This window comes from Molothrus aeneus, chromosome 7 (genome assembly GCF_037042795.1).
Source record: "Molothrus aeneus isolate 106 chromosome 7, BPBGC_Maene_1.0, whole genome shotgun sequence".
NCBI classification, from domain to species: Eukaryota; Metazoa; Chordata; class Aves; order Passeriformes; family Icteridae; genus Molothrus; species Molothrus aeneus.
Window position 1 is genome coordinate 13,219,886 of NC_089652.1, and position 24,935 is coordinate 13,244,820.

Here is a 24,935-nt window from a genome sequence, read left to right on the forward strand (position 1 = left end):
ATTAATTTCCACAACTAAATTTCAATTTAATTGATGCATAACATTGCTGTAACTTTAGAAAGTTTATCACCTTTCTTCCAAATTTTCTATTTTTGAAGAAAAGCCTTGTTATCTCATTTGATAACTGTATTATGGGACAATATTAGGCTTCTAAAAATACTTGTTTCCTAAATCCTATATCCTCTTGACATTAAAAAATACAGAAATTAGTGAGTTTGGTATTATAAATGGTCTTAAGTCAGGGTCACACTTCTACTTACTGCTCTCTTTCTTCTCCTTCTCCTCAGCCACTGCAGTTCAGATAGAAAAGGCCATTCAGAACTAGAGTCGGTATCTGTAAAAATTACAATTTAAGAATTATTTTAAACTACTTATGTACACTGTCCAAACTAAAAGTAGATTAAGATAACAAAAATTAGAAACACCCTTGCTATTCAAAAGCTCATTTTTGAAAAGATATCAAGACATACCAAAACCCAAGTAATTCAGAAATTTTAAAACATGCAAGGAGAGGTGAAGAAATGATAACCTGGGCTTAGAATATACAATTTCTTCTATCTCATTGCCTCAGTAACATTAATATCACTGATTAAATTCAGTGATTTCCAGAGAAAAGCTAAATACAGGTCTGGAGATGAAAGTCTTACAGTTGCCTTTTGAAAAATCCATATCCCGTGGCAATAATTGTGAAAAAAGGCAGGTAAATATCTATTTTTCAAGATTTTCTAAATAATCAGCAATTTTATAAACACTACTAGCCTAATACTCAAATTTTCCAAGTTATATATACAATTATTTCCAATATTTAAAAACTCATCAGCAAAAACATACCAAGGTCCCGCAACTGCTTGGAGGTTCGTGTTCCATAAGTTCTTTGGATGATATGTGGCCTACTTTTACTTTCCTATAAAGAAAAATATGTGAAATTTTCTTCTACTTAATAACATCAAGTGAAAACTGTGGCACTTCTTTCAGTATTTATAATTGTCCAGTCACTACAACGTGTTGGTTCAGCAGCATTAGTTATTTGTCACATACTATACATACACTGTATAGTATGTGACAAATACAAACTAGAGCGAGACAAGCTTGAGAACTGTGGCACAGCACCTGCAATATATCCCACAGACCAAGCAGGATACAAACCTTGAGAATTCTCTGTCCCAATGTTGCAAAATCATTTCACAAAAAACCACTCAGAAATATACCTAGTTTTACTACTGTCTGTGAAACAATGTCAGCTGTATTAACAGCTGAAGCTCTAGAAATGGTTGTACACATAAAACATGAAATAAAAAAAAATAATAGCAAAATACTTGCATAAATGGAGTCCTATATGCTGATCCAGCATAATCTTATACTTGAATATGCTGGATCACAATCATTTAAGCTATACAATGATCACTGACTTAAGACATACAAAGTATAAGATACTTAGATGTAATTATCTATTTAAGTATGCTTTTTGTGGAATCATGGCAGGCCAAGAGCAATCTGATGCAGCTATTTAGAGAGGAATGTACAAATGAGTTTTAGAGATCCTTTTAATGAATTTATAAACACTTTACTTCAAGTACTAGAGCAAATTGATAAACACTTTTTGACAGTCCATAACCATGTGCTATGGGAAACAGTTTTACTTGTCTGTTCCCAGCATCTAAATGATTGACAGCAAGTAGGAAACAAAGCATTAAAGAAAAGCAGAAAAAAATGTAGGTAAATAATAATTACATAATTGCCACCTTAAACAAATTCAAATCAAGTGTTTTAAAATATTTTTCATTTTCATATGAATGCATGAAACACATCACTTATTGATTTATTTTAATACTTTTATTTGGTATTTCTTGAACACTCTCCCAAACCAAATAAATTGGACAAAAATAAACTTACTGCAGTGTGGGTCAGATCCATTGGTTCTATCAAGTACAAATAAGTACTGTCTTCAAACATGCCACTAGAACATGGAGAAAAAGAAGTGATATTTAGGATTACAAGGCAATCGGTTTGACTCCAGTATATGAATTTTGATAAGACAAAACCTAGCTTAGGGCTGAAAAACTGACCAATATTAAATATATGTTCATTACTACCACCTGTAGCTAAAGCCAAGACTGGAGGATTATTAAGATATCTGGCACTTTTTAATGGACTAACAGTAAATGTAGTGGCAATGCAATGATAAAATACCAAAAGGGGTAAAGACTTGACCTTGGAAAAAGGAAGTCCTACAACACACCCTGAGCATGCAAAATATAATCAACAGCTGAGCTGCCCTTAGCAGGAACTAATGCTAATATCTTGCATTTTTTCCTTGTACAATCTAACAAAAAGATCCATTTTTCTATGACAGAATCATATATGAATACTGAGCATACAAACTGCCAAAATATAATTCTTTTATATGGGGAAATATTTACCTGCACTTACTGTATTCAAAGGTTTCATGAGAAAGCATCAAAACACTAAGTCCAATGATAATAAGAAAAATCTCAAAACATAAAAAATATTTGAGCCTGTAGTGTTTCAGTTCCTTCTTGTAGGAGCGTCAACACTTCTATATTAAGAGACAATATTCAAGAATAATAATTAGTTATAGCCTTGTTTAAAAAATGAGAACATGCACTTACTGAAGTCCATTACAAGTTGAAAGAGCAACTTTGGAATCCTTCACACCTCTGATATTTCCATGGTAGTAACAATGCTCTCCCCCCTAGTAATTTTTAAAAACAGACACACACACAAAATTATCCTGATTTAATGTCTGTTGCATAAAACCAATGCCAAAAAAATCAAACAGTAACAATACACATGAACCTCATTTACGTACTTGTCTTTACTGTCTATCAGCAATACGCTCAAGTAAACTAAAAATAAAAAGTTTTACTAAAAACCCTCAAGTATGGTTGTCTCTCAGCCATTGTTTGAAAAATCTACTATTCATCATAAAAATACTTTTAATTCTTGTGTCATGTCATCTGAACTCCAACATGCATATTAAACCCATTCTTTATGTAATGATTATAACTCGAGACAGTACAAAAAATGTAAATGCTCTTTGTCTATGACAGCATTATTTCCATTTTGCATTTTATTTAATGAGTTATTCAGATTCTGATTTAAATTCCTTACAGGTTATTGTATATAATTAAATCAAAGTACTTCACAGAAAGTAATCATTCCATGTTTACCCTTCCATCATTGAGAATACATAAAACATGCTTTTTAACAGCTAAATTTGATTTTTTTTTCTTTAAAGATGATCACCTGAGTAAAGAAATTGCTCTTTGTTCTTCAGTCATTTTTGTAATTAACTACCTCCTTCTAGAAAATACAGTACTTTTCATTGAGATCTCACTTCTCTAGATCCACATCAGGAAACAAAACAACCTTTTACTTGGGCATAAAAAGACACGGCAAAGGACCAGAACACAGTCCTTATTTGACCTCCTACACAAATTGTGCGGGGTTCTGGAGTCTTTTTATTATCTCTAATGAAGGCTTGCACACATTAACGTGTCCTCAGGAGCTCTATTATCACTTCTAAATGCAGCAGTTCAGAAAACATCCCCTAGGAAGTTTGGATCAAGTTACTGCAGCATGCAAAGGTAGCCCATTTGCTGAGTCTGAAGTTCTAACATAATTTTCCAGTGAGATTCATGATTCAGCAACCGCAGTGCTCAATGCTAGTGCTGCAGCTGACAATTGCATGAGCTAGTCTAAATGCCAGAGGGAATTGTTTTCTTGCATCATTTAGCATTTTGGTCTATTCTGCGGAATATTGAGTCTTAATTGAACATCTTCCTTTGTATGTAACATGAAACTGTTTTTCTTCCTCATGGAAGAAAACAAAACAGCATATCTCAGTAATTACATTGCAATGGAGTTGTTTAATTCTGCCCTAATCAGCCATTTATAATTTTGAGATTCTCTACAGAAAGGGCAAAATAATGAACCAGACACCTAATACTTGGACAAACACAGTCTGGACTTTCTGAAGACATGAACACAACCAGAATGCTTGCTTCCCTCTACTCTAAATACAGATATCATTCATATATAATAAGTTTGCAAGAAATATTTTGGCATTTCTACCAAATACAAAGAAAGTAATTTCCTACAAATGTAGTTTATAACCTTCCTAGGAACCTTCCAGTCCTCATTTTGTTACTACAAACAAACAAAAAGACTGGTCTAGTTCCCTTAGGCCTGAACTACCTTGCAGAACTTCAATCTGGCTTTGGATCAATAGCCTATGGCACTGAATTCAATTTGGGAGCTAGTATGACAAACAAAATTAATTGGATGTCTAGCAATATGCTGATTTTGTAATAACTCCAGAGGTTAGGGTTTCAGTTAAATCTTTCATTTTCTGTTTCATGACTGTATAATCCTTGCAAACAAAAGTCACTGGAAGACTTTTGGGTTTGTTTAAATGTCTAACGTTGCCATTATTTTTTCTCCTTGCACTTTGTGCTAAAGACACAAATAGTTAATGAAGACTAATCTGGTGGTGACTCCAACCCCTCCACCTCCTATATTTTACATGATGTAATTGTCCTGGCAGTAATGGATCATCTTCACTACTACCACCTACAAATGCCTACTCCTCACCCCAAAACACAGCTTTTCTTTTTTGCACAATTCCTCTTGTATCTCTGAGATATCCATACACTATGAGATCACAGTTACCTTCTATGTGTGGAAAAACAATTCTGAAGTTTATAAGTCTTGCAAAACATTTTTCTCCCTCTTTTTTTTAACATTTTATTGGCATTGTTCCCTCAGAATGACAATTTAAGAACACAATACCTTAGAAAATTTTGGTTTTCCATCTTCATAGTGGATCTCCACATAATTGGAAGATAACAAATCACTGTCAAAGAAAGGATAAATAAAGATGAGACAAATCTGAGTACTCTTTCTATTGCTATGGGTAGGTTTGAGGTTTTTTGTTACCATTTTCAAAGCATTTTTATTTTGCTTGTACATTAGTTAAATAAAAAATAAATCAAGCAGTTTATATTTGGTAAATGGTTTGAAGGTACACTGGAAGTGAGAGTGCAGTATAGAAGGGAGAATTTGATTCTGCAATCTAATCCCCTGTATTTTAGCTTTACAATTAGATTAGCAGCCTTCTAAATATGCAAAAAAAATACCCCTTGGCTTCAGAACTTTCCTTGCTGACAGTATATGTATTTTAGTTCATCACCATTTTCAAAGAGCTTTTCCATTCTATCTTAAAGTGTAAATAGAATGTATGTAAGGCTGAACAAATAAATACACCATTCTTATGAAGACAGGAGTGTATAATCACTTTCACAAGCTGCAAATACTCGGGTTTTTTTCAAAAGCAATAATGTTCCTTGAAAGAAAACACAAAATGCAGAACCCAAAACACACTCCATACTACCCTTTTTCTTACTTTCACTTTTTATTTTCAGACACCTTTCTCATTCTTATTTCCTTTCTAACTCTGGCAAGAAAATTTCAGAAGCATAATAATTTTCCATAATGTGTAATTTACAGTTTTGTTGGTTTATTTAAACTAAGCTTAGCCAGCCTGCACACGTCCTGTAATAACCTCAGTGCCCCATTCACATCTCATCCTGTTACAATCAGGGTTGCAGCATAATGCCCAGGGAGAGCAAAGCAATTCAAGACATTAACTGGCCCCACCAAATATGCAAGACAAGCATTTTACTTAATGTGATCCAGAATTCTTAGCATTTTTGAAGCCTCTAATGTACACTTGCAACTAAAAAAAAAGAATTTAAAAAGTCATTAAAAGGTCTGATACTGGTACATATATCAAAACAAAAATATCATTGCTACAAATAAAAACACCATTATGGAAGTCTGGTGTGGCAAAATAGCTCTGATGGGAATTCATGACTAAAAACAACCTATGATAATGGGTATCTCAAACTCAGATTAGGCTATTAGCAATCCTGATAACACTTTAACTCTGGGACTCCTGGCTCCTCAAATCAATTCTTCATGCCATATTTATCAGGCATTACACTCATTAGAGAGCATCCTGCAGAAGTCAGTTACCATGGTTCTCTTAGAAGTTCTTTCTCATGAAACTGACACAGCACACTCTGGGCCTGCAAAACCAAGGCTAATAGCCGTGAATAATTACTGAAGTCTAATAATTTGCCTTAAACATCACTGTGAAGGCATTATTAAATGATTTTTTTTGAAGTGCATATTTAAAAATAAATTCAGTTGCATGAAATAATTTTAACTTTGTGTCATAGTAAGGTATAAGCTTTCTGCAGAAAATACAAATGCTGTATAAATAGTGTAAGTACTTGACTACAATGCAAATATTTATTTCTTCAACATGGCAAGATTGAAGCTTGTAAAAGGCATACACATACAAAACAATTAGAGTGTTGATAATGTCCTTTTACTCTTTGCATTTTTCATACTTGTTATGAAGCATGAAGACTACTGTTCCCAGTAGGGGATGGTACAGACAAGGCTACAGGTAACTGACATAAGTAAGAAAACTGAAAACTGTAATTAGAATACAAGTATTAAAAAAATTACTGAGAATGATTAAACACAGGAACTGTGCTAACATTATAGGGCCCTGACCAGATTCCAATTTTTACAGACACTTCTGCTTTAATTCATGAAGACCATTTGGTTTCCTCAAACTAATTCCTGGATCAGCACTTATGTACCTGTTGCAAAACCAAGCTCACAGTTTCACACCTTCTTTTTGCCCTCCTTTAGTAACCTTACATGACTGATCTCTGAACTTCTTTCTATGCTATCTAGTGCTATTTGCATCTCGTAAGACTTGCAGTAAGTGGTATCCCACTATGTGTACTGACTCACAACTAACTATAGTTTAATTACAGCATTTCTCTCAGATTTATCTTATTTTGTGTGACATAAGAGTTGCTCAAAACTTTAGTCCACCCTTTGCAGCACATTTCCAGAGTTTAGTATTCTTTTCTTGGATTTTAGTTGAGCTTCTATTGTAACCTAGTTGGTTCCTCATCTGCCAACCTTTTCCGTTCTTTAGCGTCTCATTAGTTCCAACGGCCAAAGAATTCCCAGTTGGGTTTTGTCCAAATACCGTGTCCCACATGATAGGATATCTAACATGGAGTAGTTATGATGGAAAACTCCAATATGTATATACACAAACACTACAAGTACAAAGCAGGGATGCAGACAGTTTCCCAGTAGACTCCACACTTTTCTCATCTCTGACTTTCCCACATGTATGGGGTCTGTGTGGCAAGGTTTTGGTAGTGGGGGAGCTATGGGAGTGGCTCTCTGAGAAGCTGCTGGGAGCTTCTCCCATGTCCAACAGAGCTGGTGCCAGCCAGCTCCAAGATGGACCTTTGGCATCTGCAGGACACAAGGCACATCAGTGAAATTCTCCACGCTGAAAAAATTCCCTCCACAGAAAATTAAGGCCTGCTGTTTGTGATATACTTCCCAAATGCTATGCTATAAACAAAATGCAACTTTGATTTGTGAAGCACCCTTTTGGCAAATGTAACACAGTATCCACCACCTAGAAGGTGGAGTGGAAAATCTTTTATAAGACTTCTAGATTCCACAAAATTGTTTCTCATGCAAGGCTGGACTAGAGTGTTTATCTCTAGTTTCTGGTCATTATTATGCTTTTAAGCTCGCCACACATAACCACCAAGGTCATGCAAGGGCGTTTTTCTCTTAACATTTCCCTCAGGACAGCAAGAATTTTGAACATTCCATTATAAAAAAAACAGTCAGCTGTTCCTTAAACTGTATGCCTCCCCCTTGGCAAGTACCTGATTTTTGTCAGGTACCTTGTATCACTTTGTCGCATTTCAAGTATCTGCCTACACTAGCAAAACATCCAAAAGAACACCTTGCTTGCAAACATTGAGAAAGACAGGAAGGGTAAGAAAATTTGTTCTACATTTTGCTAAAACTCTGGGAATAACAACAGATGTAAAAATATACATAGAACTGCTACTGCAAATTTCCCCTACGAAACTTTTACCTGTTATTAATGCTGACAAATCTGACAAAAGACAAAGTATTAAAGGGGGGGAAAAAAGAATGCTTAACCAAAATAACTTTCAAACATTTTTCCTACACAGAAGAGCATTGTAATTTCACCAGGAGGTGTGATGGGGCCCTTTATGTAACTGGCATCAAAAAGAAAGGCCTAGAATACATTGATTAAGAGCTCATGTAGAAGAGCAATTGACCGAGGAATGAGGCACAAAACTCAGGCATAAAGTAGGGGTCTCCACAGTACAAAATAATTCTTCTTCCTTCATTATCACCTACAGAAGACCTAAATTTACCTCTGAAAGGCAAGCCTGAGTCTTATGAAGTACATTTTCATCTCATCTACACTGGACTGTTTTGCCACCTTTGATCCATTTTGAGCCATTCACATCCTTGCTTAGGGCAGAAATGCATTCAGCACAGCAAATTTGATTTTCAGTATGACAAGCACCAGAAACAATGCAAGCTTTAACTGAAATGAATGTCAGTCATGATCACATCAGACAAAAGTCTGTTTAGGCACATTAGTATGATCCTTTGCAATGAACACACAAAGTTGCAACATACTGAATGAACTCATGACAAAATAATTTGTCTGCTGTGTCCTTTTCTACAGTTCCTTCCACTCTGCCTTGTTTATCTCAGATAATTGTTCTTATTGAGCTGTCTTGCCCCCTGAATCTTCTACCCGAGTTACACTGAGAAATGCAAAATAAGCAGCAAAGGGATATGCCATTCCCTGTAGCTGCTGCCTTTGAAGGCACAGACCAGCTGTTAAAGCAAGCAGCAGATGCTTTCTGAAGAACTCACATCCACTTCCCTGGCATGTACTTCACTGCTGATATTTTCATTAGCAGGAGAGCTGCAGAGTAAAAGTGGCTTACCTCAGCTGGCATCTAACTATCCTGATGAAGAGAATTAATTTGGGTAGAAAAAGGCTATGAAATTACCAAAAGATATCATATACAAGTGAGCAAATTACCTTCCAGCAACCTAGCAGACAGCCTGCAGAAAATCAGAGGTCAGCAAGAATTACCTTTCTTGCATATTTCTTAAATTATCTTTATACTAACCTATTACCAGGCAATACTTTATTAACTATTCTGAAATGTTTCAAGCTAAGTACCAGTGTCTGAGCAACCTAGTTTAGTTGAATTATTTAGCAGAACACCCATCAGATGTTTTTGTCCATTTGACAGATATAGTTTAGTAGCACATAAAGATGGGAAAAACAAAGAGACCTTGCTGCAGTATTGTTTTAAGACAATCAAAGCATGATCATCTAATGCAATGCCCATCTACAGCCTTGTTTATATTAACAGTTTCAATTATATTCACAAACTTTGTTGAACTCACAGTTTTTAGGTGAATTTATTAAATTTCTGTTGTTTATTTAAGGAATGTCATAAATACTCAAAGTTTCCTTCTGAAAAACTGTGACTAGCTTTCCCATTTGCATTTTTAAAAGAATTATGGAAAAACCCCAAGAATCAAGTAGTTTCTCAAATAATTAAGTTATTGCCCTACTGTTTTTTAAATTAGGCTAACATTGTAACCTCCTCTGGGACCATTCTCCAGTTAATTCAGTCCTACAGAAACATACACCACAAAGAATAAACACCAATTTATACGGTTTAAACAATTAGATAAACTTTTCTCTCTTGTTGGCTGCACTTCACAAAAGAAACTAACTTTCCACCACAGTCATCATATTTTAATATCTCAAATTGTTAAGTCATGCGGTCAAATGCAGTGGGGATGTTTTTTTCAGTTCATGTCAAAGATGCCAAATATTTTTTCTATGATATCTTCATGGAAAAGAAATCCATTTTCCTGGAAACAGAGTCTCCTGGAAAGATGGACCTCTACAGAGAAAAGAAGGAAAAGCTAAAAAATACAGACTGATTTTGGTGATTTCTTTTTCCTCCCCTTCCCCAAGAATCCTAAATATTGAGGCAAGTTATCCATAGGAAGGGAGAGAAATTTTTGTCTTTGGGTTTCCCCTCTGTTTCTGTCCATATTAATTAACTAATTTCCTATTCTTAGGTGTGTCTCAGCCCACAGTCCCACTGGGTGAAGGTTCCAGTACAGCCTCAGCCCGCTGTGCTGGAACTACATCATGGCTGTAAACTGCCAGAAAATACAGCCAACTTCCCTCCTCACTAAAAAAGCAGCAAGTAGACATTTTTAATTCACTGCTTTTGGTAGTACTGCTCTTTAATGTGTTTTAGTACTACACCAGAACAAAAAGCCTGCTACCTTAAAATAGGACTTAAGGAGTTAGCTGCACAAACTCTTCTCTTTCAGCAGAAAAACAGCAAGTTAAAAGCCTTTTTACATGTTGCTGGAAATGAGATCATTAAAAACTAATTTTCTAGCACCTTGCAAACATTTGTTTGCGTAAATAATGCAGCAATATAATATAAGAAACTGGTCAGATATACTAGGATCATTGATTACCCAAATACAATGTTACAACACTGCCATTTGAGGATAAAAGTGAACTTACTGAAATAAGTGAACAAAGGTTCTTTATATAAATTGTGTTTTATGACACTGCTGCATGCTACTCATTGCATAGGAAGTTTATTGGGTTTGGGCAGACAATCTTAGTTGAATTGTAAGTCTGACTTTTCCAATGGGAGTGTTACCCCACTACCACATTACAGTCATCACATTACAAATACCTTACAATCCTCCATTTTCATACTAAGAGTACTAACTAAAAACGTTATTTAATCCATTACAGATTAATGAATTTGAATATCCCATTTTCTTCACTTAATTGTCAAGTTAGAGTATTTGTTGTGAAAAAAGAACATCTGCAACAAAGAAGGTAGGCAATCACAAAGTTTCCAACAGTGGTAAAGAAAACCAAAAACTAGAACCTGTTTGCATGTAACAACCATCCTTGATTTTAGTTTTAATTACTTATAGAACATTCAAAAAAACCACAGGAACAAAACCAAAATGCACAGAATACATCCAGTGTCGGTGGCACTAACTCACCTTAGACAACTGATGCAAATATATATTCATCATATACAAGGGTATTCCCAATTGTTCTGCCTTTGCTTCTGACTAGACACTAGCAGTACCAGTATGCTAACTACAACCCAACATAGTAGCAAAATGCTGGTTTTTGCTGAACACATAAAAATAACTGAAACACAAGAATGGGTCTTTTTCACATCATTGTCTACAGGTATTTACAATTTATGTTACAAATTTTATGACATACAGTTTTAAAGTATTATGTCCAGTCAGAAGCTAGCACAGTTTTTCAAGTCATTTTCTGGAGCAGAACCAGCTAAAGAGTCAAATGTTTATGAGACAAAAACCACTAAAGAAGCTAGGAGAAAACCTAAGGTATAAAGAAGTAAGCAGTAGGGATATCAGTAAGGCATCCGAACACCCTGTGCCTTATATATAGGCAGTAAGAACATTCCTGATATCACAAGAGCAAAACTTCTTCAGTTAAGGTGCACAGCAAATTCATTCCCTCTCTCTTTTTGAAGTGATAGGCACTGCATTTTTTGATTGCTGAGAAAGCAGCCACAATTAGAAAAAATCTGTCATTTACTTATTTTTAACAACAAATGGTTCATAAGCAAGGACAAACAGCAGGACTGGAGAAGGGGTAACATTGCCAGGATATGGGGAATGTCAATGGGCTTGTGATTTTACTTGGATAATAGCCATCCAACATGAGACTCAGACAGGAAATGCAACGAAACCCAAATCCTAATGAACAGGAGATAAGAGTTCTGGTCTTCATTATTGTCTCTGTTAGGCCCCTGACCAACAGGCCATGGAAGAAGCCACTCAGGCATGGTCTTGAAGAGGTTCAGCCAGAAATTTAGAACAGATAAGAAGTGGTAAACAACATAATTTGTCCCCTGGGAAGGAACAAACTTATCTCAGGATGTCTGCCCAGACTTGTGGCTATGTGCAAACAAATGTGGATATCATTTTTATGGAACATTCAGGGAATGTGCAAGGGTAGGAAAGGTGAATCAGGACATAGCCTGTTGGAAAAAGGAGAAGATGTGGCCTAAAAAGGAGTCACTAGTGTAAGCTGCAAGACAGTCAGCTTGTTTGGCATAGCCTGGCACCTGATCACTGCTATCTGTCCTATATTAAGTCCTACTTGTAGTACTCTCTTTGTGACCTTGCTCTCTATTCTGCATAGGTGTGATCTGCAAGGAAACTTGAGAGTCAGTCAACAGCTATAGGGTGATCTGTATCTGGAAACAGTAAGGCCTAAGACAGTGACCACAGCAGAGACCTCAAGCCTAGGCATCAATATTGAATGAACTTAAAGCCTGTGTTAACATTTGTGTCAACAGATGTTAACGCAGGCTTCCCCTGGATCACAAGAGGGCTGGAGTACCTTTCACCAGCAAACTTTCAATTCTCATCAGCTGTAGAAGAACTTTATGAGTCTGTTTTCTTCTCCTAAGTGCTATCAGCATGTTTGCATGGTGCCAGTAAAGGCAATGTTTTTTCTTTGTCACTGTCTGTGTGACCAGCCATACCCTACGTACACTGCCAGCTTGGGAATACGTGCACACACTCACTACTCACTGGATGTGCAGACAGGAGCAGTGGAAAGCAGACCAAGAGGAGGAATTCCCTGTAGCTTAGAGGGCACTAAATATTGGTTCCCTTCACAAACATGTCATGATTATCCATTGGAATTACTATGCACAGTCCAACCCTCATAAAACAACACAGCCTTGCAATACACTATAATTTTTCCAGAGCCTAGAGAAGATCCAGTTATATTAAAGCTTTCTTTGTCCTTCAATTGTGTGACATTCCCGTAAATCATATTTTACCAGACACTCAAGACTTCACAGTTTAAGACCAAAAAAAGACCTCATATGAACCTCAAGACCAGAGGACTGCTTTTTAAAATTGTTTCTGTAAATTTGTTTCTCCTTTTTTAAGTATGCTTAGTCTCAAGAGAAGGGGCAAATGCACTTTTGAGCATTACATTTTACCTGTCTAGTATTTAGTATGAATTTTATACTTCTACCTTATTCTTAAACTTTCAGCGGCCAAAAACAAGTCATTACAATTTTTAGAAAATCATAGTTCCACACTTTCAGCAGTGATATAAAAGCATGTGGGATATACACAACTAAACCACCACTGCCCTGTATTACAAGCCAGTTCTTCTAGACCAAAGAATTATGTAAAATTGTCTGTCTTACAGCAAACAGACTCGAGCTGCACCTTTCAGCACAGCCACACCATTAAGAGTCCCATCTCATTAGTAACTTCATCACTGTAGTGACAAAAACATGATTTCCAGATCACTAAAGATGAGCTATTCATACAAGTATTTACAGTATTTCTGCACACTGACTTGAGCAACTAAAACATCTCATGATAATTCATCAATGTTTTTAAAAAAAGCACAAGAAAATCCACACTTTGCAAACACTACCAGTACTAGAATTTCTCCATCTATCACAATTTATTTTACCATGAACAATAAAATTTTAAGGTTATCTACTTTATGGGTGTCAGCAAGCATTACTGATAATTACATAAAAAATGTTAAATGTTGTTTTGTATTCATAAACTTTGATAACAGCATCTTTTTTCAACAGATCTTGGAATGTTACATGCCCTGACCTTGTACCACAAGATGATAATAAGAGCAGGAGTGAAAGCAACCTCAAATCATGCACTTACTTATTCAGTGTGAGGTCAAGGATGAATTTAGAGCCAAAGGCCTCAATCTGGAAACTTGCCTGGGCCAGATGTACAGCCTGTAAACAGAAACACACAGTTGTCAAAATATTCACTGAGATTTAGATAATACACAACAAATGTGACTGTGAAAAACAAAGTTATGGAAAATATGCTTATTTTGATGAATCTCATGGGCATATGAAAACTTTTGCCCTTGTACCAAATTCTCATTCGAAAGGATTTTCCTTTTTAGAGGGAAGCAAACGGTACCTGAAAAGTGTACTTTGAAATACATACTCATCCCTCACAAAAAGTAAAGAAAAAAAAAGTTTCACAGAAATGTCTATATTTTGCCATAAGCAGATGGCTGTGTAACATAAGCAATGTAGTATACTGTTCTTTTAATTTAGTTATTGCAATCATTCCCTTTAAAAGGCTGAAATAATTAAAGCATTTGTAATACACACTTTCAAATATGAAAATCACGGCAAGGCTCCTATTACATATTACGAAAAACTCCTTCAATGTAATCCCTTCACAATTAATGGCTTTGTACTTGGCACTGTAACTAAATCAGTATAAAGAATACTGATGCTGGTCAACACACAACAGATCAACATTAGCTTGTCTTGCATAGGGAGTTAAGTTTAACTTCAGGATATTCAGTTCTTGTCAGATAAATTGTATTCTTTATTTTTCTCTACACTGTAATAACTGTAGCCAAAGACGTTTAAAACATGCTTATGTTTTCTAGAAAAATGGGGAAATGATAAGAGATGATCCAAGAATTTCTTTTTGTGAAGAGCTGTCCCGGCAGGGTTGAAGAGATTAGATCTGAATTTCACAGTATCTTTCCTGATAATATTCTAATAAAATCATGCTTACTTATACACTAATTTGATACAGTATAAATAATTACACAAAGCTGGAATATTATGTCTAAGCCCATTAGTCAAAAGACAAAAAAACCCCTATTTTTTATTAAACACCACAATTAACCCTCAGGTATGTCACAGAAAATATATCAAATTCTAGCTAGTTTACAGCATAACTTAAATAGTATGAAGGTTGCTTTTACGGTTAGTTCTGTTCTCTTTTGGAAATTTCTCCACAAAGGATAAGTTTTTTATGTTTCTCTTCCATTCTTGCACTACACAAAGTAGCACTGATTTTAATCTTCCTTCTCAGCAAAGTTATTAATCATCTTTCAGAAAATTCTTCAATATATTTTTTTTAAATTGCTATTGCGACTGAAATCAGCTGTGACATTTCCTTTAATACTTTATCATTCTTTGCTGCCAGAATTATAATTTCCCTTTCAATAGGGTCACAGAGCTTTGTTGTTAAGCTTCTTTTTTAAAAACAAAAGTCATGTACAAAAATTTTAAATACCTTTTAATGCCATTAAACAATCTTAGCTAAAGGCTGTTTTTCTTCATTAAAAAATACAATTACTCTAAACGTGAATTAAAGAAATAATATTCCTAGCTGATATCTAAAATCACATAGAAGCAAACCACTACTAAGCTTTCTCTCTGTTCTATTTTTTGGTCAATGTATATTGTTGTCTCACCAGTTCACCAATTTTCTAACACTGGCCTGGCAGATCTAAGTTTACAGCTGCTCTGAATCAGCAGAGCAAAACAGTTTAAGTATAAACACAAACAGGTGGCATGCTCAGAAAGACTGTGCTGGCATATTCATAAAAATAAAAAAAAAAAAGAGGAAATGTCAGGTTAAATACATGCCTAGTAGGAAAGGCTTTTCAACCCCAAATCCACTTTTTTTTTTACAAATGAAATAAAGGAACAAGTAGCACAAGGAGCTTTCCAAGAACCTGTTCATGACAAAAACCTTATTATGTTTTCAAAACACACATGTTTTTTTTTTAAAGCATGAGAATTTGTTACAGGAAAAGGGCTGCAATTACTTTTGTGCCATAAGGATTCCACTTAAGAGATACAAAAGCTACTGCTTTGAATCTCCTCCACATGTAACATTTACCCAAAAAGATGTGTCCTCATATATATGCCACAAACAACATTTCAACATTAAATATCTGCAAAATTTACAAGAGCATGAACTATTCCATTAAGATAATTCTGAAACATGAGAAGTCTCTCCCTAGGCATCAGCTACTGATTTCAGTGACAGCTAGATGGATGACTAGTCTGACCTGCTACAGCTTTCCTGTTGTCCAGCCAAGACTGTTCAATGCTATCTGTGTATCACCCTTCAAGCTTCTAAGCCATGAACCATCTATTCTTTATCTTTCTGCAATTTCAAAGTATTAAAAGTAGTTTTTATTCCTGGTCTGCAATATCATAAAACCCCTTTATCTTGTAGAATTACATATAGCAGCATTGCTATTTCTGAAAATATTTCCGTGTATAAAAACACTACTTGCTATCTATTAGTGTGACTCACTAGCAGATGCAGCCTGTACACAAAAGCAATTGCTGCAAAGCAGCTGACACTAATTTGATGACCTGCAGCAGGGCATGTTCTCCACCAAACTCAGCTGAAACCATGGCTTACAAAAAGATTTTAAATCCCTGCAGTTTAGCAAAAGCACTGTTTTGAAGTCAGGTGAATGCAATACACTGCTGCTACAGCAAATACAGATTCTCTTAATTCAGTTTAACTATAAATAACCACTCCCAAAAGCCATAAACCAGCTGAAGGTAATGAGACTAAATATCCTATCCTGAAACATTATTTTCCTGCAATAAGTTAGCCTAGAAAGCAAATTATAATCAGGTGTTTTAAGCATTACAAGCATCATGTACCACAATGATAGGAGGAAGTATTTCAGAAAAGTATCTGCAATTCTGTTATCCACCTTATAATTTCACTGTATTCTGTCATCAACTACAGTGTAATACAAATACCCGAAGAATAATCTGAAGTAGTGTTCTTCTCATTGGCATAGAAATATAAATTCAAACAAGAATATAATGTCAATCAGCACATATTTTGAATATAGATATTTTTGCAGGAAAAATATTAAACATCATCCTCTCGTATGGCTTGCGCACATGCAAATGCTCACGCATGCATAAGTATTCTTTATTTACACAAAGAGGAGACCAAGTTCCTTTGTCTGTGTTTGCTTATCATCTAAAAACCTCTGCAGAGGTTCCTGCTTTGACAGCTATAGCCTATTCCAATGGCAAAGCTCCAAAATTATATAAAGTTTTTCTTCAGCAAAGACTTACTGATGATGTATAGCAATGCGGGTTGAAGAAAGGTCTGAGTCTCTCAAATTCTTCCTGTCCTCATACCCAAAAGACCTTTTTTTTCCCCTATTCTGGGAGTTCAAATTACTGGTATAGTCATTGTAATAAGAGATTTTTCATACTAGGGACATTCTAAGAGTGCTATAGATGCTTATGCAAAGTAGTAGCTCTCAGGGTTTTTTCCAAGCTAAAAATCCGTATGTGTAAAGAACTCCAGTTTCTTTCAAATCAGTCATTAGGTTACAGAATTTTTCAATATAAAAATGGCTGTAACAGGACTCTCAGTTCTACTGATCTACGTCACAACTTGAATCCTTTCATTGTTTTCATTATCATATGTGGGCATCCTTTGTTGATAATTCACTTTTTTCAGACTTTTAGGAAATTTATAATCATCATCACCAAAAATAAACTACTATATAAGTTTTACTTTCTTCACAGTAAAACTATGCCCAATGCAATAATGTGTTATCCCTTCAAAAATACTTTCTGTCACAAGCCTTTGAACAAAAGTAACAGCCTTATTTAACTGACTAATGGTAGCTATGAGTCTTTTGCTATATTCATGCAGATACCATCTCCAAAGGACAAGCTCACTGCTTTTAGAAATCTATTTTTTCATACAATTCTGCTGACTAAAATAATGGCCAAAAGCTACCTCTCTGAGTTTAGAAGCTGAGCAAGAGGTTTCATCATTCTCATTATGGAAATAGAAATGCAAGTCAGATTTAGATGGAATTTACACCATCAAAACAGTTTTTTGCTCTAGACCTCCATTCTAATAATAGCCTTAGTTTTGTCACAAGTCAACATGACTTACTACACATTAGCTCCTAATCCGGCTCTCAGCTTGTTGGCCTATCCTCAGACCCCATACAGAAACCATTCCCTCTTCTAGCATTTGGTTACATTCCACTGTGTGGCACATCCACCAAAACAACCCTCCACTACTCCCTGGAAATAAAGCATTTCATACTGAAACAGAATACATAAATGTCCCAGCAGCACGTGAAAACTGATGTTTAAAACATACAGCATTTCAGAAAATCTCTTGTTGATGATTTGTCTCTGGACTTTAACAATAGAGGAGTTACTTTGATGCACTTGAACCCCAAGCCTCGAAGACTGTTCTTTGAAAGAACAGTCATGGGCATGTGAAAAAAGACCCCTGGAAGCAATGCTACTGTTGTGTATCTAAACCCCAGAGGACAGAACTCACCCTTCTCTCCCACCATGGCAATACTTAGATACCCTTCCGTAGTTACACCGGCCTTCAAAGCCATATCCCCCTTGAGGATTTTTTGGTAAGACTCTACAAAGTAGTGCATCCCTCTCTTGGGCCACTTTCCTGCAGTACTCAGCGTCCTGCAAATGCTAGAAATCCTATAAACTTCATGTATTTCTATTTCAGAACAAGGCATAGCAAGTACAAGTTTTGTGCTACCTAAAACTTAGGAAATTAAACCTTTCATAGGTTGTTGTGTGAAGCTCATGAAAGAATCCAGAAATACATTTAAAAAAAAGAACTTAAGTTCTAGAAATAACATTACCTGCATTTCAGCTAAGAAACAAAGATCTAAATCTAGCTGAAGTTGGCATAAGGAAAATCTACTTGGAGAAACAAAAGACTGGAAGACCAATTTCAATCCTCCTGTTAGTAACTACTGAAGACACAGAGTCAAGATAAGCCTTTTGCATTACTATAAATTCAATATAGAATAGAAAAAAAAAAGTACACACAATCTTCCATTTACAAGTAGTGCAAACTGAAGCTGCACCACAGGGAAAAAGAAAGAAAAGACAAAGCCAGCTAAAATACCACAAAGATTCTTCAACAACAACAACAACAAAAAAAACAAACCTGCTTTTCTTTCAATACTGCTTCCTTTTAAATAGAAAAGAGTTGTTTTCCTTCATCTTAAGGATGTTTTCCTGCTCAACTTTCATATGCTGCATACAAAAATTACATAGAGGACTGAGACAGCACTGTATCCCAACCTTTAAAGCAAGGCAACATAGCAAAAATTATTGCATCCACCTGGCAGGAGTATGTTCTTTATGTAAATGACAAACACCTGACCTGATCAGAAACACCTGGAGTTCCACCCCATGAAAAATAGCTCAAAATAAATCAAACTTTTTTAGGGAAGGGGGAACATCGTCATAGTCAAAAGTACTCTTCCTTATTTTTTCCTCTTTAGGATCTGCAAAACAGCTTTCCTAACACCTCTCTCCTTCCCAAAAATCACATTAACAGCTTATAATTATGCATGAAGAGATGGCTCCTTTACAGCTCCTGAAAACTTCTGATTCAGAAAACTCTCCAGCAGATACAGTCAGCCTCCATATGAATCCAGTTTGAGTTATTTTCCACTCAAAATTTGCTAAGGTTGCCCTGGGCTCTGTTTCTCCAGCAATCCTATTATCTTCAAACACCTTACATTGCAGGATTTTTCCTTCTGCTGGCCACTGTAAGGACTTGCTCCTAGCTTATTGTGACAAGCTGTGCCCCATGCAGTCTTCCAGCTAGCTCCTAAAATCTTGTGCATGTAGCCTGTGAAAATGAACCAAAGCAGTCATCCAGTTCAATAAAGAGATTAACAGTTCCTTCAAAATACTACATCCACCTGCAGAAGCTTAAAAAGACCACAGGTGACTCAGACCTCTTCATCAATTTTATGGATTCCTGTGAGTTTCTTCAGTGTGTTTTTATAAATAGATGTTAATTTTTGAGCATTTTGCACTAAAAATAACTTCAGAAGAACTCAAAACCAGCTACTCTTAATTTGACTATGAGGAAACAGGTACACAGAATTCAGAGTTTTCAAGCATCAAGTATTTAAAATCTGCTTTTTTAAGAGCACAAGATAAAATAAAGTATATACTCAAACTCTGCCCCCTTGGAGATAGATCACTCTGTCAAAACTGTGGTGAACATTTCTTTCTTTTAGCAGTGATAAAAAGCTTATTCCAAGAAGGAGGAATGCGAGAGGGTCTTGATGACAAACGCCTTCTCAATATGATGACATTTCACCAAAAGGGGAAATCAGTACTAAGAAAGTAACTTATTATTTATGGGGGTTTTATTCTCTGCTACACTGTTTCCAGTGTTTAATTTCTACCAACATTTCATGAAGAACATTGCAGACCCTTACTTTTGGGACATGATTTTTAAAAAATATTTTAAACAATTTTACATAATTATATTTCTCCAACTTCTCCAATCTCTTTCTTCCCATATGCACATAATTTCTTCTAGTCTCATCCTCTCCTTATAGTGACTCAGCATTTCTGAGGCATTCAGGCCTAATCCCACAAACTTGCCATATTACATTATTCTGACCACTGTAGAGAAGTTCCACAGAAAGGAGTCTACTGAATATTATCAATAATTAGGGACTGTTTCCACATCATATGCCTATAAATGGCATATTAAGGTTGACAAGAAAATAGAGGTTAAAATGTATAGTCCCAAGAACAGTGAAAGAACAACAAAAACATTTTTTCCTCAAAATTTTCCACTCTATACATATAGAAGGCTGTCTTAACTTTTTTCACGTTATTAAAAAAAATCCTAAATACAGATGTCTTTCTTTACCTAACTATATTTTGTTATTTAATTGTTATTTACCTAACTACTTCTCTTAATTACCAATAAGAGACATCAAAATCTCACAGGTAGGATTTATTACCATATATATCTTATATACCTTTATATTACCACATATACCTTTATATTACCAAAAATACCTTATATACCTCATATATATCTTTATTACCATATATATCTTTTAATTTTGGGAAGGATAAAAGCCAGTATTGAAAAGAATGCCCCCACTAAGTCAAAGCCAACCCCTGGGTATCTTTCATAATCAATTGCATTGTTTTGTTTATGGGTTGTTGTTTGGGTTTTCTTTTTACAACATCCAGACTTCCCCCTGCCCCGATTAATGCTCTACAGAGAAGATCATATAATATAATATGATACCAAGACAATATAATACCAAGGAAATGCACAAGATGCAAGCTGGGGGTGAAGGCGTCAGGTACAATGACCAGAAGCAAGACATACAAAACTCCATCTAGACAATGAACATAATCAACTCTTTCCTTCAATTAAACATAAACAATAAATACAAAACAATCGAAATTTCATGCCAGAAGAATGAAGTCAATATAATGTCACTCTCCGTGAAGGCCCAGGACTGAGGAACCCTTCTGTGGGAAAAACTGCAGCATTAGCATTCCCTGTGCTTAAAAGGGACACAGTGCATAGAAAGAAGATCCACTTTACACAACAGTCAGCAGCAAGCATGCCCAAGGAAATCAATACCAATTCTGTCAGCACTGATTTCTGCAAAGCTTTACTCCAACACGAAGATACAAGGTAGGGCATAGGAAGGAACAGCAACGTTCTCGTGGGCAGTGCTGGGTAAGCACAGAGATTGGTAGACATTGTCCCCAGTGGATTTCAAACCAACATACAGCAACATGGAAGAAGCATTATTCCCAAAAGCAAGTCTGCAAGCACTTTTAAATCCCTTTCTTCCCAAGAGGGGAACAGCAAGACCTTGGTATTTAAAAGAGTGGAGTCACTTGAAAGAATATTAGTTGTGAATGTAGTGTTCTCTTAAGTAGCTCCAGTTTCCAACAAAAAGCTTTTCTGTGCCAACCATAACATATTCATGTATTGAGATGCATCCAAAGGCACACACCAGTATCCATGTTCAATAAGCTAGGAAGCAACCTTTCTTCCTATTAAAAAATAAAAATTATACAGGTACCTCAACCTTTTTTTTTAAAGATTATTCAGTGCCTTATTATTAATTCCACATCTGAAATGGCACATAATCAATATCAGCATAAGGACATACAACACGTATTAAATTCACGGTCTAAAATTTCAATGGGTGGGAACTCCATTATAGCTGAGTCCTTCAGTAATATCATACACACTGACTTGCTCTGTTGTCTCTTCCCTACCTCTTTATATTCAAACCATCTTTACCTTCACTTTACCTTTTACCCTGTAGGAAGAAATTAATTTTTCTAATTAAGATTTATAAAAATGGGACAAAATTAATTTAAAGGGTACTAAAGGTACCCTTTAAAGGGTGATATTGTTTAGACAGGTTTATTTCTTTACAAAGTTATTCCCAAAACCAAAGTTTGTTCAATTCCATATAATTTCAGGAGGAAAAAAAACCCAAACAACTTACTAGGTGCATCCATACAAAATGTAATACTAGATCTTGCCATAAAACATGAAGAACGCAGGTACTGTTTGACAAAAAATAGTAACATTTACAGTGGTCTTCACTGGCCATGCAGTGGCAGGAAATGAATGTTGCATTTATTAGGTAGTGCATGGCACACTCAAAGCTAAGTAATTTATGCTGCAAGTTTAGGATTCCAAAGAAGCTCCCTATGCAGGTACTTCTGCAGTCTAGAGCTATTTTGGAAGAAACATTTTGTTGATGGCTGTGTATCAAAAGTGAAGAAACCAGAATCTATGCTGATTAGTCAAGTCAACCTCACATAATTCTCATTTGTTTTATCTACAGTTCAGTTTCTGAACCGTTCTGGAATTCAAAATAATTATCTTTAAGTTAACACAAGGGAAATTACATTCTTGTTTAATTACATGTACTCCCTTAATTTCTAAAAATTGTGGTAGGGACCACCATTAAGGCTTGAATATCTACAGACCAAAACAAACACAGTTTCACGTCACATATCACAGTTTTGAAAATTCTGCAGATGAGCCTCTTTTTACCCTACCTTGTCATGTTTCTGCTGGTGCCTTGCCCTGGTATCCAGGATATGGTAAGGGGTCTCAGAGTCTCTGTTGATGTAATAGATTAGTCTTGAAGGCAGTGTGATTTCTTTCTGGATTGCATTGCTGTAGCTGTTATTTTTGCTGTTACTGCTGTTACTCTGTTGAAATGTACTCTCTTCGTCTGCCAGTACTTCCTCTATACCACTTGCTGTTTCATTCCAGTGCAGGCCTGGGGAAGAAAGATATGCCAGCCATAAATTCCATGGCAGAATGTGTTTATTTCCATGAAAAAGCTACATATTTCCTTGCAGTTTTCTAACATTTTACTAATTACTCAAGCAAACAAAAAGATAGCTTACTCACTGAGCTAGATTTGATTCATTTTTTGCATATAAAATGGTTTCAGAAAGAACATTATTTATTTAATTGCATTAATCTACATTTTCATATGCATAGATTATAAATATTTTAATACTTCTCAACCTTCAGGAGGAAAAAATCCTCAACTTAATGGATATGTAGTTACCCCCTACCTCCTCTTGCATAGCTAAATTCTTTCACCAAAAAAAAAAAAATGTACAAAAAGCTAAGAATACTCCCAGTGTTGCTAACATACACTGAATTCAGAGTCCATGTGCACTGAATGCTAAACTTCCTATTATGTAAAGGTAATTGATTTCTACTTCTTTTAACTTTGACAAGAGCCCTTTACTTCAGTAGCAGCCTTTGAAAAGAAATCCGGTATCTTTCTTCATTAAAATTTCAAGACAGTCAATCAACGCGATGTAACAACACAACAATATTACAAGGTAACGGCAATGTACCAACAATAATAACATGATGCACAAACAGACTGCATTCAGAGCATTCCACATGTCACCTATAGACAACCAAGCGCAAATAAACAACAAAGCACACCCGAAAACCCGACCCCAAGCAGACAAATTAGCGGATCGCCGTCCACATGCACCGTGACACATCCAAAGCCCACCGGAGCTTTTTGTGTCGCATCCCTCACGGGCAGCATCCCTAACACACTGCAGCACCGGCACCGCACGTCCCTCTCCTTTGTGAAAGCAAGCAAGCCAGCGAAACCTTAACTGAGCCCCGGGTTACACACGCCGACACAGACACGTACACAAAGCTGGGAGCGGGAAGGGAGGAAGGAATGGTTGAAGGGAAATGGATGTTGCCGGGGTTTATCGCGGGGGACGACGGCCGAGGGGCCGCAGACACCTCAAGCACCCGCACCCCAGCCATACCCACCGGCGGCCGCTGCAGCCGCGCGGGCCCGGGGGACAGAGGAGCCATGGAGGAGCAGGAGCAGCGAGACGAGGCGGCCGAGGAGCGGCAGGAGCGCGGGGCGGCGGCGGCCGCCGCAGCCAGGCTGCCGCAGGGAGTTGCTGCCGGGCGGCTTCATGGCTCATAGCGCCCCGGGGCGGGGGGGCAGCGCGGCACAGCCCTCACGGCCGGCGGGCTGTGCCCGGGGGGCGCTGGCGGAGCGGCGCGGGCTGGTCCCCGCAGCGGCACCGCCCGTGCGGCTCCTGCCGCCGCCGCCGCGAGGGACACAGCGGCACCTCAGCGCGGGGGCGGGCGGGTCCCTGCAGCGGCACCGCCCGTGCGGCTCCTGCCGCCGCCGTGAGGGACACACCGGCACCGCCTCGACACCTCAGCGCCAGCGCGGGCGGGCGGCGGCGCGCGCGCACCTTCCGCGCCCGCCCCCGGCCGCGCGGCCCCGCGCACGCGCGCTCGTGGCGGGCCGGGCCGGGCCGGGCCGGGCGGGGCAGCGGCCGCTGTCCGATGTGCTGCCCGCGGGCACCGGCCGGACGCGGCTACCGCGGCTTCCCCGGCACCCCCGCGCTCCGCCGGTCGCGGGTGCCGCCGCCCGCTGGGCAGCCGAGAGTGAGGTGCTGCCTGCCGGCGGGGTGACCGCCGCCAGCTGCGCGCAGAGCTGCTCCGGGCCGGAGCGGAGGGGCGCGGCCGAACGGGCTGAAGCGGCAGCTGGGAGCGGGTGCGCGGCTGCCCGAGGCGTAGCGCTCAGACCAGTCCCCTGACGTGGGCACAGCTGCAAACAGCTGGGTTTGGGAACTGTTTTAAAGAACTTTCACGCAGGGTGAAATTGCTTTGAAATGCATCAGCCCTGAGCAAAGTTCGGAGGCGTCTCCGGAGCCATTGACCAG

At 37.5% G+C, this 24,935-nt stretch overlaps 1 protein-coding gene across 7 annotated transcripts in view; it reads right to left on the reverse strand.

The window, feature by feature from the left end:
• Positions 1-24,190, reverse strand: part of ADAM23 (ADAM metallopeptidase domain 23) — a 65,861-nt gene extending 41,671 nt beyond the window's left edge. For all 7 annotated transcript variants that reach the window (XM_066553892.1, XM_066553890.1, XM_066553893.1 and 4 more), the window contains exons 1-8: positions 24,022-24,190; positions 22,758-22,984; positions 13,738-13,814; positions 4,813-4,876; positions 2,631-2,713; positions 1,894-1,957; positions 832-904; positions 261-334 (exon numbers count right to left, since the gene is read on the reverse strand). In XM_066553892.1, the coding sequence (XP_066409989.1) occupies positions 261-334; positions 832-904; positions 1,894-1,957; positions 2,631-2,713; positions 4,813-4,876; positions 13,738-13,814; positions 22,758-22,984; positions 24,022-24,175 (816 nt within the window). In that variant the 5' untranslated portion in view covers positions 24,176-24,190. The remainder of the gene's footprint in view (positions 1-260; positions 335-831; positions 905-1,893; positions 1,958-2,630; positions 2,714-4,812; positions 4,877-13,737; positions 13,815-22,757; positions 22,985-24,021) is intronic.
• Between the last annotated feature and the right edge of the window lie 745 nt (positions 24,191-24,935).